Source organism: Lepus europaeus, chromosome 9 (genome assembly GCF_033115175.1).
Source record: "Lepus europaeus isolate LE1 chromosome 9, mLepTim1.pri, whole genome shotgun sequence".
Classification (NCBI taxonomy): Eukaryota; Metazoa; Chordata; class Mammalia; order Lagomorpha; family Leporidae; genus Lepus; species Lepus europaeus.
Genome location: NC_084835.1, coordinates 40,988,005 through 41,006,751, shown reverse-complemented (window position 1 = coordinate 41,006,751; position 18,747 = coordinate 40,988,005). Strand labels below are relative to the sequence as shown.

Sequence of the window (18,747 nt, the reverse complement as noted above, 5' to 3'; positions counted from 1 at the left end):
TATTAATCTTTTGTCAGGTTGTTTGCAAATATTTTTTCCCATTCTGTTGGTCCTCTCTTCACTCCGTTGATCGTTTCCTTTGCTGTACAAAGCTTCTGAGTTTGATATAGTACCATTTATTTAGTTTTGATCTTGCTGCCTGTGCTTCAAGGGTCTTGTCCAAGAAGTCATCCCCTACACTGAAGTCTTGGAGTGTTTCCTCTACATTTTATTTCAACAACTTCATAATATCAGGCCTTAAATTTAGGTCTTTGCTCCACTTTAAGTTGATTTTTGTGTATGGTGAGAGGTATGGATGTAATTTCATTCTTCTACATATATACACCTAGTTTTGCCAACATCATTTGTTGAAGAGATTCTCCTTAGTCCACTGTATGGTGTGAGCACGTTTGTCAAAAAGCAGTTGGCTGTATGTATGTGGATTAATTTCTGGGCTTTCTCTTCTGTTCCATTGATCCATGTTTCAGTTGAAAACCATTTTAAACTCTGTGTTCGTTTCTGCTGATTTTTATCGTTATTGATCACCATTAAGATATTGTATAACCTCTAGAAATCATTGAAAGAATTCCTCTTGGAGCTTTAAAGTCTTCATGAAGTCACCTTTGATCTTAAATGATTGTGTTTTCTTTCAGTCTTTTGTTTTCACAAGTCTGTCATGCTTATCTTCCTTTCCTTAGATAAAAATAATTCATTGCTGCTATACCCTTTTTTGCCTTCATTCAAGGAATTCTGTGATTTGAGTTAATTTTGTAAAATTAAGTTTGTATCTCATGGAGAGCCATGAGGAATTATGTTTCTTTTTCACTCTGTTTAATAGTTCTAATCTTTGGCTTTGTAGCAAATTTTTTATTGCCAGTATCATGTACAAGTGGCATATCCCATTATTTGGCATGCTTGGATAGTATATGGTTAGAAACTTTCTTACCAGGCAAAACATAAATTATTTTTCATTCCAGGTGTATTCATAGATGGTGATAGGTGGTGCTGATGCTGTGGCACAGCAGGTTAAGCAGTGGCCTTCAGTGCCAGCATTGTATATGAGTGCCAGTTCCTGTTGCAGCTTCTCTACTTCTGATCTGGCTTCCCGCTAATGCACCTGGGAAAACAGTGGAGGATGGCCCAGATACTTGTACCCCTGCACCCACACGGGAGACCCTGATGAAGCTCCCAGCTCCAGACTTTGGCCTGGCCCAGCCCTGACCATTGCAGCCATTTGAGGAGTGAACCATCTGATGGAAGACTTTCTTTTTCCTCTCCCTCTTTGTAACCCTGCATTTCAAATAAATAAATAAATCTTGAAAAGGTGGCAATGGGACAGTCTATAGTTTACAGATTAATTTGTTTCCTTATCAGATAGTAGAGGATCTTACACTAGGTTCTGTGCAGGAGCGTAATATCAAAGATGAATAGTATACCTTTAGTCCTGGTTCTCAAAAAACCCATGTAGCTAGTGATTCTAGACAAACACAAATGCAGATAACAAGAAGGTCATAGGATAAGAGCTGTGATGGGAATGTTAAAAGTGCTGTGAATGAAAGAAGGGAACATCCATCTTTAGCCATGGAAGAGTTCAGAGGAGATGAAAATCCAGGCTTTGCTTTAAGGCATCAGAAGTTTCTACCAGGTGGAGAAAGTGAGAAAGAGCATTGAAGTTGGGAGATTTTGAGTAGTAGCAGCCAGTTTGGCCCCTTGTCAATGACTCATTGGCTCTTATTGGTGAGTTCCTTAATGTGCTTGAGCATCAATATCCTTATCAGTTGTGTGGCTTAAATAAGACAAACGGCAACTCCTGGGGTTAGTAGATGACACTTAATAATTGCTCAAGAATATTAGTTTCTTCTGTTACTTGGGTGTTCAGAGATGATCAGTAGCTCCATGAAGTTGGAATATAGACAGATTATTGGTGGGGAAGGACACCAAGTGACCAAAGGTAAAATAGGAAAGTTAAGCTGGAGAAAGGATTGTGAAGGGTCTTCTAGTTCATGTTTGTGTTTTATCTTAAAATCAGTAGAAAATAAGTAGCAGAAGAATGATTTTAAAAGACGTATGGTTAGAATTGAATTTTGAGGAAGACCAGAAGATAGACTATAAGAAAATACTACATATTCTCATAATCCGTCTGGAATCTATTGAAAATTGATTTGGATATGTGGGCCAGAGATGAAAAGAAGTAATTCCATCTACTGGGAAGAAGAAGGCCTTGGAGTCTGTGTGTGGTGGTGGCGCAAGGCACATTGTATCCCAGGAGGTGCAAGTAGATGTGGGATGGTTTCTGAGGCCTTAGGAGTCTCAGCAAAGTTCCTCTAGGCTAAGATAAGATAAAATGATTCCTATTTCCAAAAGGTCCGCAATGCTCTGGAAAAGGAACAACTGTTCTTGTAGCAGAGACTAAAGATCAAGGTTTATCCCATTCTCCTGAATCTTGTGAGACCATAGTGGTTATAGAAAGTAACCCCAACAAGCAAAGTTAGAGCCAGATATTGCAATAATTTTTTTAAATGAGGCTTTATTATTGATACTCTGATGTGGTATGATACATACATGTTCTAACAGATTGAAAGGATAAAAAGATGGCTTTACCCTGTCCCTTTCTCTGCTTATGCCTAATGCTGTGTATCCCTTCATAGCTAAATTCCCTGCAAGACCATTCCACATTCACTCTCCATATGAGCAAATTCTCCAGCAAACAATAGATGGCACTCTGGATCATGCAAAGTTGATTTAGTAAAGGAACATTTATAAGTATGATAGGCAGGAAAACACAAGGAGTAGTGTTTTCTTTTGGGACTGTTATCACCTAAAGCATCATCAGAAAGAACCGGTGTTGTAGCATAGCATGTTAAATCTGTGATGCTGGCATCTCATTTCAAAGTGCTGTTCCACTTTTTATGCAGCTCCCTGCTAATGCACCTGGGAAATCAGTGGAAGATGGTCCAAGTCTTTGGGCCCTTGCCACCCATGTGGAAGATATGCACAGAGTTCCAGGCTCCTGCTTCAGCCTGGCCCAGCCCCGGCTCTTGTAGCCATTTGGGAATGAACCAGTGGATAGAAGATCTTTGTCTCTCTCTCTCTCTCTCTCTCTCTCTCTCTCTCTCTCTTTCTGTGTCTGTCTCTTTCTCTCTCTGTCACCTGCCTTTCAAATAAATAAAATAAATCTGAAAAAAAATTCTTGAGAATCTTCGTATTTTAGGATTTAAAATTTTTTAGGATCCTTAGGAATTTTAGGATTGTAAAAAATTTACTTACAAATTCCACCAGGTTACTAATCCTGTGGATATGATACAGAAAGAATGTGTATTAAAGATCTTCAGATGTGTATCAAAGACTTTAAAAAATTGTCATGTCTATTTATTTATTTATTTTAAAGGCAAAGTTACAGAGGGACAGAGAGAGAAAGAGAGCTCTTCCATCTGGTGGTTCACTCCCCAAATGGCTGCAACAGCTGGGCCTGGGCCAGGCTGAAGCCAAGAGCCAAGAGCTTTGTCCAAATCTCCTACATGAGTGCAGGTGCCTGTGGACTTGGGTCATCCTCCACTGTTTTCCTTGGTGCATTAGCAGGGAGCTGGATCAGAAGTGTAGCACCCGGGACTTTTGAACTGGTGCCCTTATAGATGTCGGTACTACAGTCAGCGGCTTAACCTGCTACACCACAGCACTGGCCCCCAAATCTCCTTTTTCAAGTCAAGGACCATATAAATCTAGTTTAATTGGTTAAATAGTTTCATTGTAATAGGGTTCTTCCTCACAAGAATTTGTCTTGCGTTTTATTCTAACAATATTTTTCCATTGTGTTTAGTTGGGACATGTATATGATGAGTAATAATTTAAAACAATGGTTAATTAATGCAATCCAAATATAATGCTTAATTGAAAATTTAGTAGTAAATAACTTGAAGCCTTGTTGAAATATTTAAGGTAGTGGAAGAAAATGAGTTAATGGTTTTGCTTTTTCCTTTTCCCCTGAGATGGACAATATTTTCTTATTCTAAATCTTATCTATAAAATGCATGTACCAACCCAGCCACTAATTTCTTTTTTTAAAAGATTTATTTGTTTATTTGGAATTCAGAGTTATACAGAGAGAGAAGGAGAGGCAGAGACAGAGAGAAAGAGAAAGAGAGAGAAATAGGTTTTCCATCCATTGGTTTAGTCCCCAGATGGCCTCAACAGCCATTGCTGTGCCGATCCAAAGCCAGGAGCCTCCTCTGTGTCTCGCACACAGGTACAGAGGCCCAAGGACTTGGGCCATCCTCTACTGATTTCCCAGGCCATAGCAGAGAACGGGATCGGAAGTGGAGCAGCCGGGACCCGAACCAGCACCTATATGGAATGCCGGCACTGCAGGCGGCCTCCTTACCCACTATGCCACAGCACCAGCCCCATGATTTATCTTTTTTTTTTTTTTAAAAAAAACTTACTTATTTGAAAGGCAGATATATATATATATATAAATAGAAGGAGAAAGAAAGAAAACTTCCATCTTTTGGTTTACTCCCCAAATGGCCACAATGGCCGGCACACAGGCCAGGTTGAAGCCAGGAGCCAGGAGCTTCTTTTGGGTCCCCCACATGGCTTCAGGGGTCCAAGGACCTGGGTCATCTTCTGCTGCCTTCCCAGATGCATAGGCAGGGAGCAGGTTAGATATAGAACAGCTGGGATTTGAACCATTGCCCATATGGGATGCTGGCACTGCAGGTGGTGGCTTAACCATCTACGCCAGAGTGCCAGCCCCACCTAATTTATCTTTTAAAAATAATTATGTATTTGGAAGGCACAATTGGAAAGAGGGAGAGAGAGCTCTTCTATCTGGTGGTTCACTCCTCAAATGGTCACAATAGCTGAAGTTTGAGCAGGTGGAAGCCAGGAGCCAGGAACTTTGTCCAGGTTTCCCACATGGATGACAGGGGCCTAAACACTTGGGCTATTATCTGCTGTTTTTCCAGGAACTTGAGCAGAGAACTGGATGGGAAAGCAGAGCAGCTAGGGCTGAAACCAGCCCTCTAATATGGGATGCTGGCATTGTAAGCAGCAGGTGCACTGTTGTACCACAAAGACAATCTCCACTAATTTTTGTTTGAAATCTCTTTTTCTCTCAGTTCTGCTAAGGTAATTTGCCCTTTTAAACCCCTGTACCTTGCTTGCTTTATTGCCCTGTCCACTTCCCTGGGTGGCTTCATCTTTAAGACACTGTTTTCAGTTTTGTCGTTATCGATCATCCTATGTATTGATCTTGTCTTTCACTAAATGTGATGTATATGAGAATGATAAAGATTATGAGTTTAAAACAAAGTGATTTATTTAGTGCTGAAAGACAAATAGAAACCCAGCAAAAAGTTTAACTTGAGCTGGCGCTGTGGTGCAGCAGGTTAATGCCCTGACCTGAAGCACTGGCATCCTATATGGGCGCCGATTCGAGTCCCAGCTGCTCCTCTTCCTATTCAGCTCTCTGCTGTGGCCTGGGAAAGCAGTAGAAGATGGCCCAACTCCTTGGGCCCCTGCATCTACATGGGAGACCCGGAAGAAGCTCCTCCCTTGGCGCAGCTTCAGCCGTTTCGGCCAACTGGGGAGTGAACCATCGGGTGGAAGACCTCTCTCTCTCTCTCACTCTCTCACTCTCTCTCTCTCTCTATCTTTCTCTGCCTCTCTCTGTGTCACTCTGACTTTCAAATAAATAAATAAATCTTATAAAAAAAAGTTTAACTTGATTTTAGCTCCAGAACCCTTCTTGCGTCAGTGAGTAATCTGCTCACAGTGGAATTTATTTTTTTTTTATTTTTATTTTTTATTTTTGACAGGCAGAGTGGACAGTGAGAGAGAGACAGAGAGAAAGGTCTTCCTTTTGCCGTTGGTTCACCCTCCAATGGCCGCCGCGGTAGCGCGCTGCGGCCGGCGCACCGTGCTGATCTGATGGCAGGAGCCAGGTGCTTCTCCTGGTCTCCCATGGGGTGCAGGGCCCAAGCACTTGGGCCATCCTCCACTGCACTCCCTGGCCACAGCAGAGAGCTGGCCTGGAAGAGGGGCAAGCGGGACAGGATCGGTGCCCCGACCGGGACTAGAACCCGGTGTGCCGGCGCCGCAAGGCGGAGGATTAGCCTACTGAGCCGCGGCGCCGGCTCACAGCGGAATTTAAATGCCTATGAGAAAGTAAGGAATGTGGTCCCGTGTAGAATTGCAAATGATATTAAGACAGATATCAGCTACTATAGGGTGCAGTTTTTCTCTGGTATTTACTCCTGTGTGGGCCCTGCCTAGACTCAGGATATGCTGTTAAGTTGAAAGAAAGGATTTAGGTACCATCACATATTTAGACAAAATGATCTGATTGTGCTCTTAAAATTGTTTTTTTTTTTTAATTTATTTGAGAGAGAAGATAGAGAAAAAAAGAATGAGAGTGAGATCAAGAGACTCTGCCCCTATCTGCTGGTTCACACTCCAAATGCCTACAAAAGATGGGGCTAGACCAGAGCAAAGCCAGGAGACAGGAACTCAACCCAAATCTCCCATGTATGTGGCAGAAGTTCATTGACTTGAACCATCATGCTGCCTTTCAAGGTCTGCATTGGTAGGAAGCTTGAGTAAGAGTCAGTGCTAGGAATCAAACTCAAGCTGAAGCCCAGGCTTACCACATTGAAAGCCACTGCAGTGGACTGGCCTGTTGGGTCTCCTTGAGGGCAGATCACTGTACAGATCAGCCATTAATAGGCCTGCCACCCATTGCTTCTGATGCCTAGCTTTCTTTTCCTCCTGGTTTGTGTTAAAGCAGACCAGAGGATGCAAGTCAAGGGAGTGCCCGTGTCCCATCTCTAATCTTCGGTGGCCTGAACTACAAGTCTATAGTCACAGGCATGTTCTGTAGTAGTTTTTCTAAGGTAGACAATGCCCATGAGGAAAATTATATTCTCACTTTAAAACTTTCTTTCCCTTTGGTCTGAAAGGGAGGTTTTTTCTACTTACTGTTTACTTTGCTGATGGCGAAGTAAATCTAGCTATGAAATTATAATTTAAGCTCTTATTTTGGCTATGCTATTACAGAAAAATGTTAGCCATCTCTTTTATAAGGTCTAAAGATTAAATTGTGCATCCTACAGATTCCTTCATAATAGAATTAGTTTCCTACCTTGAAGAGAATAGAGAAATGAAAGAACAAATTTGGCTTAGAATAGAGAAATGAGGGAGCAAGTCCTAGATCGCTTGCTGACAATAGCAATATCACATGAATACTTAGCAAACCGTTTCAACCATTAGATAACAACTTAAGAAAACATTTACCAGAAGGTCCAATGCCTTCTATAAATTTTAAGAATCATGTATTTGGAAACACCTCTTAAATATCTAACATGGTGCAGTTTGTTTAACCAGTAAACTTAAGCAGAAACATATAAGATGTTTTTAGTTTCTTTCTACCAACAAGTATAAAACATATGATACAGAGATTCAGGTCACACGAATTAAAATGTATCTTTGATTAATTTTAGCAGCTTAAATTTATGGACAATCTTATCTATAAGCCAATTAAAATAAAATTCTTAATAAAATTTTCCCATGTGGACATACAATATGTACATACATATAACATAATATAATAGACCAATATAGCAATTTTAATAATAGCTTTTAAAATCTTTAACTCTTTTTGTAAATTGCCAATTGATTTAAATTGCTTTTTGTTTTTAGTAACCTCAGTTAACCATATTTTCTCTCAGTTGGTACTGTTAATACATTATTGGCTTCATCTGTTTACAGAGCCATCCAAAAGTACTGAATACAATAGAAGTGGCTGGAAAAAGTCCATAGGAACCTATAGGAGGACAGCTAAACACAGAACCAACAACGCTTTAGTTTTATGAGCAGCAAATCATATATAACTGTGGATGACAAAAGACTTTAAGTTGCCATGTTTAAAATTATAAACTCATCAACCAACAAGAGGCACTTACTTCACAGAATTTTTGAAAGCACCTGTAGGATTTTACAAGTATTTAACCCTTTAGGAGGCCTCTGGGGCTTTCTCATTAAGATAACTATCATGTCTAGTAAAACAAGATCATTAAACTTTTTAATTCTCAAACATTTGTATTAATAGCATTTTCCATTATAGAAACTTAAAATCTAGTACCATGTCACATCTTGACAGTACTTCTAATATAATCCAAATAGCCTGATTAGTTGGTGTCTCTATAAGATGAGAGACATAGGTTCTTCGATTTTTTCAGTTGGGCCCAAACTGGAAAAACCAAAGTCCAAGATTTACTGGAAATTTTAGAGTCCAGATTGAAACTTTGATTTTTTTGAATGCCTGTCAAGAATGCCAAGAAGGCTCAAAATCCAAAATATCAGGTTGAAATAAGATTCCTTAAAATTATGACATAATATAGACCAAATTTGATCAATGTTACAAGGCGATTATTCAAATCTTTGAAAATAAGCACATATTTAAATAACCCATAGCTCTTAATAAAAATTCAGCTGTTTTTGAACAATTAGAATTTAACAGACATCAAGAGAATAATAGATTACTTTAACACATTGCTTTAACAGAGAATCAGATTTTAATTCTATGTCAAAGAGAAATAGATTAGTATACTTGTAACATTTTCCATCTGCCAATGTCCTTGATTTACATTTTGAAATAAACTGTTAAAAATCTCCAAATTAGGATAACGTTTTGAATAAGATAACACAAATTTTAGCCTGAGCTTTTTTCATTTCTATTGGCATGGTATATCTTTTTCCAGCCTTTCACTTTCAGTCTGTATGCATCTTTGTTGGAAAGATGTGTTTCCTGTAAGCAGCAAATAGATGGGTTTTGTTCCTTAACCCAATCAGCCAATCTATGTCTTTTAACTGGACAGTTCAGGCCATTAGCGTTCAATGTGACTATTGATAAGTAGTAACTTTGCCCTGCCATTTGCCAAAGATATTTTCTAATTATACTTTGAGCTTTCTGTGATCTTTTGCTGTGAGATTTCCTTCCTTTGCATTCTTTCATATTGATGACCATGTTTCTGTGATTCTGTGTGTAACACATCTTTAAGCATCTTTTGCAGGGCTGGAAGAGTGGTGACAAATTGTTTCAACTTCTGTTTGCTATGAAAGGTCTTTATTTCACCTTCATTCACAAATGAGAGCTTTGCAGGATATAATATTCTGGGCTGGCAGTTTTTCTCTCTGGGCTATGTCTCGCCATTCCCTTCTAGCTTGTAGGGTTTCTGATGAGAAGTCTGCTGTGAGTCTAATTGGAGATCCTCTGAGAGTAATCTGACATTTCTCTCTTACACATTTTAGAATCTTTTCTTTATGTTTCACTGTGGTGAGTTTGATTACAACATGTCGTGCTGAGGATCTCTTTTGGTCATGTTTACTAGTGGTTCTATGAGCTTCCTGTACTAGGATGTCTCTGTCCTTCTCCAGACCCGGGAAGTTCTCTGCAAGTATCTCACAAAAGGCCTTCTAATCCTTTCTCTCTCTCCATGCCTTCAGGAACTCCTAGAACCCGAATGTTGGGTTTTTTAATAGTATCCTGTAGATTCCCAACAATATTTTTTAGATTTCTAATTTCCTCTTCTTTTCTTTGGTTTGACTGTATACTTCCCTGTGCTCTGTCTTCTAAGTCTGATATTCTCTCTTCTGCTTCGCCCATTCTGTTTTTAAGGCTCTCTAATGTGTTTGTCATTTGATCTATTGTTCTTCATTTCATTTTGATTTCTCTTCACTATCACACTTTCCTGTTCTACTAGTTTCTGTGTTTCATTTTGATTCCTCCTTAAGATTTCATTTTCTCAAAGGAGATTTTCTATCCAGTAAGAAATTCCGTAGCTCAAGCATTTGTTTTCGAAAACTATTAATTGTTGTTATCATAAATTTTTTGAAATCCATATCTTGCATTTCTTCCATCTCACCATTTTCATAATCTTGGCTTGGGGTGTCTTGTTCATTTGGGGGTGTCATAATGTCTTCCTTGTTCTTGTTTCCTCAGTTTTTGTGTTTGTTGCTTGGCATTGTAGAGATATTCCTTGGATTCTTCTTCCCTCGCTGTGGTGTTTTTTCTTGTTATACTATGACTGTATTAAGTGGACTGTCTGCTTTTGATGGATCCTTAGAGGCTTGAGATGGGTGTGGCCTGAGAGTTCTGTTTGGTTCCTCAGGGTTAAGGGTGTGCCAAAGGTGACACTCCCAGGTTAGGTGTGGTAAATCTCTCTGCTTTTTTTCTTTCTTTTTTGATTCTAAAGGGAAATAATTCCACACAGCTGAATGGAATTGGAGGTAGTTAGCAGGCGAATGATATACCCACAGGAGCCAGAGATCAGAAGCTCTTTCCCAAGGACCACACAGGGAATCTGTGCTGCCCTCAGTGTGGGCTCCAATTCTCCTGCAGTCTCCCACTGGGTTGCAAAGGTTACCAAATTGTAGTGTCTCTGGAGAGTACTCATGTGAATTCCATGAGTTCTCTCCCCCACGGTCTGTTTTTTCAGTCTCAGTTCATTAGCACCACACATTCACTAGGTCCTAATCTCCTGTTATCTCACCCCCCCAAGTCAGGTTTTTCTGCTTGGCTGAGGGTGGGTGCAGACCTGAGGTCACCCTGCTTATGACGTATGTCCAAAATGGCACCTGCTCTTTGTCTTGCTCGCCTTTGATAGGTGAGTGGAGATAGAAAAACTCGTGTCCTTATCGGTCACTTTTATTTCCTCTCTCTACTAGCTAGGCTGGTGAACTTTTCCCCACAGGGTTTCAAGCCTTGTTCCCTCTAGTCTCCTCCTTCTGCTTTCCCACTGGTGTCTCAGGCTATTGAGGTTTGGCTCACCTCGCGTTCCAGCGCTGGTGTGTTGATTTTGCCGCTGGTGTCCTGAACCGTGGACTCCCACGTTCTCCACACAGGTCCTCTGTGAATCACTAGTTCTGGAAGAATTTCCTTTGCTGTTTCTTCCCCTACTCTTCCTTGAACCTGCAGTATCTCCACTTTTATTAAACTGTCTCTTCCCAGACTACCAGTGTGCTCCCTTCCTATTTCACCATCTTGCTGCTCTCTAAATTGATTTTTATATGTGAAAAACTAAGATATCTCTGCATGGACATACATTGTAGCATTTACTATAGGAAGAAAAAAATCAGAAATAGCCTAAATGTTCATAAATAGAAGACTATTATCCACTTACAATTGAAACAAAAATGCTTTCTTATTTATTTAAGAAATGTGTTGGGATGCCATATAAATGCCTCCAAGATATATTTGGTGGAAAAAGGTAGCAGAACAGTTATTATAATCCCATTAGGTTCAAAGGGAAAAAAAGCTTCTTTACATGCATTTGTACATGCAAGCAAGTGGAAATAGGGGTACACTGGAGACAATGAGCTCTTTGCAACTGTCTGAATTTTCATTAGTTGCACTTCTTTGTTTTTTTTTCCTTGATTATAAGAGAACTTTTTATTTTTTTTAATTCTTCAAAACTAATCTAATAATTCTTCTCTTTTCTTCCCTTTCCATTAGCTGCTCTTCCCAAACAATCTTGAGCAAGAAATTAGTAGAGACAGAACATGGTAAGCATTACATTGAGGAGTAGCCTAGTGTAGGGTGTTGGCGACCAAGGAGGGTGACAAGTTCACCCAGTTCAGTGTGGGAAGGTATGGGGACCCAGAGCTCAAGAGCTGTCCTTTAAGAGGGACAGTCCAGTTTCAGAGCCCTTGCAGAAGTGGGGATTGTCCCTGTGTGGGGAGAGAGCTCAAGAGGAGTGGATTAACATGGGATATTAGACGCCAAGCTGAGGGAAAAGGGCTTCTACACAAGAGGGAGGCCCAAGAAGGAGAGTCAGAGCCCAACTGAGTAGAGAAGTGCAAGGAAGGGAAGGAATGAGATGAAAATGGGAAGTTATATTGAATGAGACTCACTAAAGAGTGAATATATTGTATTATGAGAGCCTAGCTTCTCACTGTCTGAAAAGGAAACAAAACATGAAGAGAGAAGACTGGAATTATTCTTGTGATGTTGAATAAAAATTTGGTATATTGGTATGAATTCATGGAAAATCCATATCATGAAAACAATCTGTATGAATTTCAAAAAATTTTGGTACGAAAATAAACTAATCTTTAAAATCAATTTTTATTTTTTTATTTTTTTATTTTTTTATTTTTTTATTTAATGAATATAAATTTTCAAAGTATAGCTTATGGATTACAAAGGCTTCCCCCATAACTTCCCTCCCACCCGCAACCCTCCCCTTTCCCACTCGCTCTCCCCTTCCATTCACATCAAGATTCATTTTCAGTTCTCTTTATATACAGAAAATCAGTTTAGTATATATAAAGATTTCAACAGTTTGCCCTCACATAGCAACACAAAGTGAAAAAATACTGTTGGAGTACTAGTTATAGCATTAAATAACAGTGTACAGCACATTAATGACAGAGATCCTACCTGATTTTTTAAAAAAGATTGATTACTTTTCTATGTAACTTCCAATTTAAAACCAAGGTTGTTTTTTTTTTCATTTTCAATTATCTTTATATACAGAAGATTGCTTCAGTATATACTAAGTAAAGATTTCATCAGTTTGCACCCACACATAACCACAAAGTGTAAAAATACTGTTTCAGTACTAGCTATATCATCACTTCACCTTGGACAACTCATTAAGGACAGATCCCACATGGGGTGTAAGTACACAGTGACTCTTGATGTTGATTTAACAATTTGACACTCTTGTTTATGACGTCAGTAATCTCCCTAGGCTCTAGTCAGGAGTTGCCGAGGCTATGGAAGCCTTTAGGGTTCTCCGACTTTGATCTTATTCCGACAGGATCATAGTCAGAGTGGAAGTTCTCTCCTCCCTTCAGAGAAAGGTACCTCCTACCTTGATGGCCCCGTTCTTTCCACTGGGATCACACTCACTGAGATCCTTCATTTAGGTCGTCGTCGTCTTTTTTTTTTTTTCCAGAGTGTCTTGGCTTTCCATGCCTAAAATACTCTCATAGGCTCTTCAGCCATATCCAAATGCCTTAAGGGCTGATTCTGAGGCCAGAGTGCTATTTAGGACATCTGCCATTCTATGAGTCTGCTGTGTCTCCCCCTTCCCATGTTGGATCCTTCTCTCCCTTTTTTGGTTTTATCAGTATTAGCAGACATTAGTCTTGTTTGTGTGATCCCTTTGACTCTTAGATCTATCAGTGTGATCAATTGTGAACTGAAATTGATCACCTGGCCTAGTGAGATGGCATTGGTACATGCCACCTTGATGGGATTGTATTGGAATCCACTGGCACTTTTCTAACTCCATTATTTGGGGCAAGTCCGATTGAGCATGTCCCAAATTGTACATCTCCTCCCTTTCTTTTTCTCATTCTTATATTTAACCAGGATCACTTTTCAGTTAAGATTTAAACACCTAAGAATAATTGTGTGTTAATTACAGAATTCACAAAAAAAATACTAAAATGAATAAGGCATTACATTGTACATCAACAGTCAGCACAAGAGCTGATCAAGTCACTATTTCTCATAGTGTCCATTTCACTTCCACAGGTTTCCCTTTGGTGCTCAGTTAATTGTCACCGATCAGGGAAAACAAATGATATTTGTCTCTTTGGGACTGGCTTAATTCACTCAGCATGATGTTTTCCAGATTGCTCCATCTTGTTGCAAATGACTGGGCTTCATTGTTTTTGACTGCTATATAGTATTCTATAGAGTACATGTCCCATAATTTCTTTATCCAGTCTATTGTTGATGGGCATTTGGGTTGGTTCCAGGTCTTAGCTATTGTGAATTGAGCTGCAATAAACAGTAAGGTGCAGATGGCTTTTTTGTGTTTGCCAATTTAATTTCCTTTGGGTAAATTCCAAGGAGTGGGATGGCTGGGTTGAATGGTAGGGTTATATTCAGGTTTCTGAGGAATCTCCAGACTGACTTCCATAGTGGCTTAACCAGTTTGCATTCCCACCAACAGTGGGTTAGTGTCCCTTTTTCCCCACATCCTCTCCAGCATCTATTGTTGGTAGATTTCTGAATGTGAGCCATTCTCACTGGGGTGAGGTGAAACCTCATTGTGGTTTTGATTTGCATTTCCCTGATGGCTAGTGATCTTGAACATTTTTTCATGTGTCTGTTGGCCATTTGGATTCTCTCTTTTGAAAAATGTCTGTTGAGGTCTTCGGCCCATCTCTTAAGTGCATTGTTTGTTTTGATGTTGTGGAGTTTCTTGATTTCTTTGTAGATTCTGGTTATCAACCCTTTATCTGTTGTGTAGTTTGCAAATATTTTTTCCCATTCTGTCGGTTTCCTATTCACTTTCCTGACTGTTTCTTTTGCAACACAGAAACTTCTCAGTTTGATGCAATCCCAATAGTTAATTTTGGCTTTGACTGCCTGTGCTCCTGGGGTATTTTCCAAGAAGTCTTTACCTGTGCCTATATCTTGCAGGGTTTCTCCAATGTTCTCTAATAATTTGATGGTGTCTGGTTGTAGATTTAAGTTTTTAATCCATGTTGAGTGAATTTTTGTGTAAGGTGAAAGGTAGGGATATTGCTTCATGATTCTGCACTTGGAAATCCAGTTTTCCCAGCACCATTTATTGAATAGACTGTCCTTATTCCAGGGATTGGTTTTGGATCCTTGATCAAATAAGAGTTGGCTGTAGATGTTTGGATTGATTTCTGGTGTTTCTATTCTGTTCCATTGGTCTATCCACCTGTTTCTGTACCAGTATGATGCTGTTTTGATAACTACTGCCCTGTAGTATGTCCTGAAATCTGGTATTGTGATGCCTCCAGCTTTGTTTTTGTTGTACAAGATTGCTTTAGCTATTCGAGGTCTCCTGTGTCTCCATATGAATTTCAGCATCATTTTTTCCAGATCTGAGAAGAACGTCTTTGGTATTTTGATTGGTATTGCATTGAATCTATAAATTGCTTTCAGGAGAATGGACATTTTGATGATATTGATTCTACCGATCCATGAGCATGGAAGATTTTTCCATTTTTTGGTATCCTCTTCTATTTCTTTCTTACAATTTTATAATTTTCATCGTAGAGTTCTTTAACGTCCTTGGTTAAGTTTATTCCAAGGTATTTGATTGTTTTTGTAGCTATTGAGAATGGGATTGAACTTAGAAGTTCTTCCTCAGCCACGGCATTGTCTGTGTATACAAAGGCTGTTGATTTTTGTACATTGTAAAATCAATTTTTAAAAGATTTTGTTTATTTGACAAGCAGAAAAAGAGATTATGAGTGATGGCCCAGGGGCTGGTGCTGTGGTGCAGTGGGTTACAGGCCTGGCCTGAGGCATCAGCATCCCATATGGGCACCGGTTCTAGTCCCGGCTGCTCCTCTTCTGATCCAGCTCTCTGCTATGGCCTGGGAAAGCAGTAGAAGATGGCCCAAGTCCTTGGGCCCCTGCACCCATGTGGGAGACCCAATAGAAGCTCCTGGATCCTGGCTTCAAATCGGCACAGCTCTGGCCATTGCGGCCATCTGGGGAGTGAACAAGCGGATGGAAGACCTCTCTGTCTCTACTGCTCTCTGTAACTTTCAAATAAATAAATAAAAGAAAAATGAGTGGTGGCCCAAAACAAGCAAGGCTGGCCCAGGCTAAAGCCAGGAGCCAAGAATTCAATCCAGGTCTCCCACATGGGTGGCAGGAACCTTACTTGAGCCACCTCTGTTGCCTCTCAGAATCTTTATTAGCAGGAAGCTGGAGGTAGGAGCAAGAGGAAGGAGTCAAACCCAAGCACAATATTGTGGAACGTGAGTTTCTTAACTACTAGACTAAATGCTTACTCTAATACCTTACTATCAAATATATATATATATATATATATATATACACACACACACACACACACATATACATCTATATACATGTATTTAATACTAACCAGGGGTTTAATATAAATACAACCAGCATAGAAAAACATCAAAACAATAAATAAACCAAAACCATAGTGCCAAGACAAAGGGCAGAATTTCTGATCCTTTGGCTCAGCTCATCTCTCAAATTAAAAAAAAAAAATCAAGAAAATCTAACAGATTCATGTGAAGCTGAGGGCATTAAGGAATAGCAGGGAAGGGCAGGGTGGGTGTGTCCCAGAGAGAATGGCTAAAGAAGACCATGGATTTTTTATAAAATTCCAAGGCTCCTATCTGATATTTCTCCATTTTTGTCTAATACCCTGCATCTTATATCCTAATCCAAGGCCAGGTTAAAAATAGTAAAGATAAATGATGGTTGTTGTTTCTTCTACCCGTGATGAGGAAATAATTATCCTTGTATTGAATTTAACTACATTATTGAGCAACTTGAGAATAAAAATGAATGAGATATAATCTCTGTCCTGGCCAATGTCAGCTAGAGGTTCACTGTGAGGAGGGAGTGAAGTAAACAAAAATCTCTTCTGTTTTCCATAATCAAATGGAAGTCACCTCAGATCCTTAGGTGGTGTGTGCCCTTACTCAGTGTAAAGGTCTTTTTAAATTAGCGAGTGATTATCCCAGAGTAGAAATTGAAATAGAATAATAATATGTTAAATTGCAGCATATTCTCCCCTGCTTGCTTCTGAACAATTTCTAATTAATCTCCAGTATATTATTTTGGACCTTTTGTCAGTGTAGTTTTTAACATAACTGAAGTCAGAGCTTGTGGAGATCTTTATTATAATCATAAGCTAATTATTTATATTTAAAAAATTATTATATTTATCATTTTAACTATTCCAAATGCATAAACGAGAAAGTAAATCAAAAGGAAAAAGTAATCACTATGTTCACTATGTTGGTCTTGCTTACATCTTAAACTCTTATCAGATAACACTTAAGTTTTGACTTACAGAAATTAGAATAGCTGCTTAACATAAAATGCTCTCTAGAATAATAGATTGTTATAAAATAAATCCTACTGAAATCTAGGCAGGGCTAACCTGACCTTCTGTGTCAGATTAAACCCTAACCAAAGGATCTGACCCTTGCATGTGACATAGGGCACAGAAACCCCCTTTGAGTACTTGGCACAGGTAAATAGCCATCTTAACACTAGTCTCAACTGAATGAAAGCTCAGATTGACTACATGAGAGCCAGTTTCACTTGAGGCTGTTTATATCCTTTAAAATTATCTGCAACATCAGTGAAAAGGTGACTCATTTTAAAATAAGTACATGGGAGAAGACAAATTAGACTGAAAACATGCTTGAATACTTAAATATGTATTCTATACATTTTGTAGGAATTCATAGAAAACAGAATTTGATAAATAGGTAAATCACTAAATTTATTGACAAACACAGAGAGTGATTTCATACACATCCACCCATATAATGGATGATTCTTGAACAAACCAAACTAGAATAATTTCATTATTCTTATATTATTCTATATAAGAACATGTTCTTATATATAAAGTATATGTTATGTATACTTATATATTCTTATATATACTTTATATAAGTCCTATATATACTTTACTTATATAAAGTATATAGAATATAAGAATATGTTCTTATAATCTCTTTAAGCCCTTTATAGCAGCTTAATACCCTAAGTGGATTTTGAGAGCCCCAAGCAGTCATTTTAGACTTTTACTATCATAAGATCTATCATCAAGCATTCCTACACATTTTAATTTTTAAAAATATAATAACTGTTTTTTATTAACTTTATTAATCTTTGCTTCTGCTGCAGGGAAAGGAAGTATTATGACACACAAATGTCATTTTATTGTGGTAATCTTTAAAATTATTATTTCCTGTCAGTGTTTGGGATTGGAGAATCTCTGACAAATATGCTTTTGCAGGCTCTCCCTTCATCAGTGTTTGTCAGCTGCATAGTAATAAGTCAATTTCTATGTAAATATAATCAGTACTCAATAGTGGTGAAGAAACCTCCTAGATGAAATGATTTTTTTGTGGTTTCTTGATTAACACACTTTATGAAACCATTACCATATGCACTATTATTGCACATTTGGAAATAGCTCAGATCCAAGTCCAAGGTCTTTCTAAACAAGTGTGACCCCTTTTATCTAGAAAAACTTTATGTGTATATTCCTGTGCCCAGAAACTCAAGACTTTGTATTTTGATATCCAGGTGTTCACCCACTTCATACTTAAAATTTGTTGAGTATCAGCTGTGTTCTATGCATGTTTGAGTATGAAAACACTACCTCACCAGTGAATAAGGAAGGTAAGATTCTCTGATCTTACAGAGCATCTGGATTGGAAGAGAAAGACAACCATGCAAAAAATATTATTTTAGATAGTGACAGAAGATGGGAACATGTAGGGTTTCTTTTACTGGAGTCATCAGAAACTGTCTTTCTGAGCTGGAATCCGGTGAGACCTGGTTGCTCCGATGCTGGGTGAATGATGAGAAGAGGAATGATCCGGTGAGATCAAAGAGTAGTGTGAGGACACAAAGAAGGGAACGAGTGGAAATGTTCCATGATGGAGCAAGGACAAAGTCCCTGTGCTCTTAGGCCAGCTGGGTCCCTGTATTTTTCTCCACTCCACCTTCTGCATTCTTTACCAACTAACCAACCACAGAGAGGAAGGCCCACAGAGTTGGTAACTTAGCTCCATTCCTGCTCATGGCCCTTAACTTTCTTAGGCTATATAAAAACAGCCCATAACTAAATTCTTGCTTTCTGCCATGTGTTTGCTCCATGTGCACTGCAGCAGTTAGCCACCTCTGCAAATTTACTCTCTGTTCTGCCACTCTTCTGGTTATATTCAGGGCAAGTGAAGGACAGTGGGGCTGGAGTAGGA

General features: G+C 39.0%; 1 protein-coding gene across 1 annotated transcript in view; it reads left to right on the top strand.

The window, feature by feature from the left end:
- Positions 1–1,860: 1,860 nt before the first annotated feature.
- LOC133766252 (histone deacetylase 2-like) overlaps positions 1,861–18,747 on the top strand; it is a 43,133-nt gene continuing 26,246 nt past the window's right edge. Inside the window, exon 1 of the mRNA XM_062199967.1 lies at positions 1,861–1,930. Within this exon, the coding sequence (XP_062055951.1) occupies positions 1,861–1,930 (70 nt within the window). The remainder of the gene's footprint in view (positions 1,931–18,747) is intronic.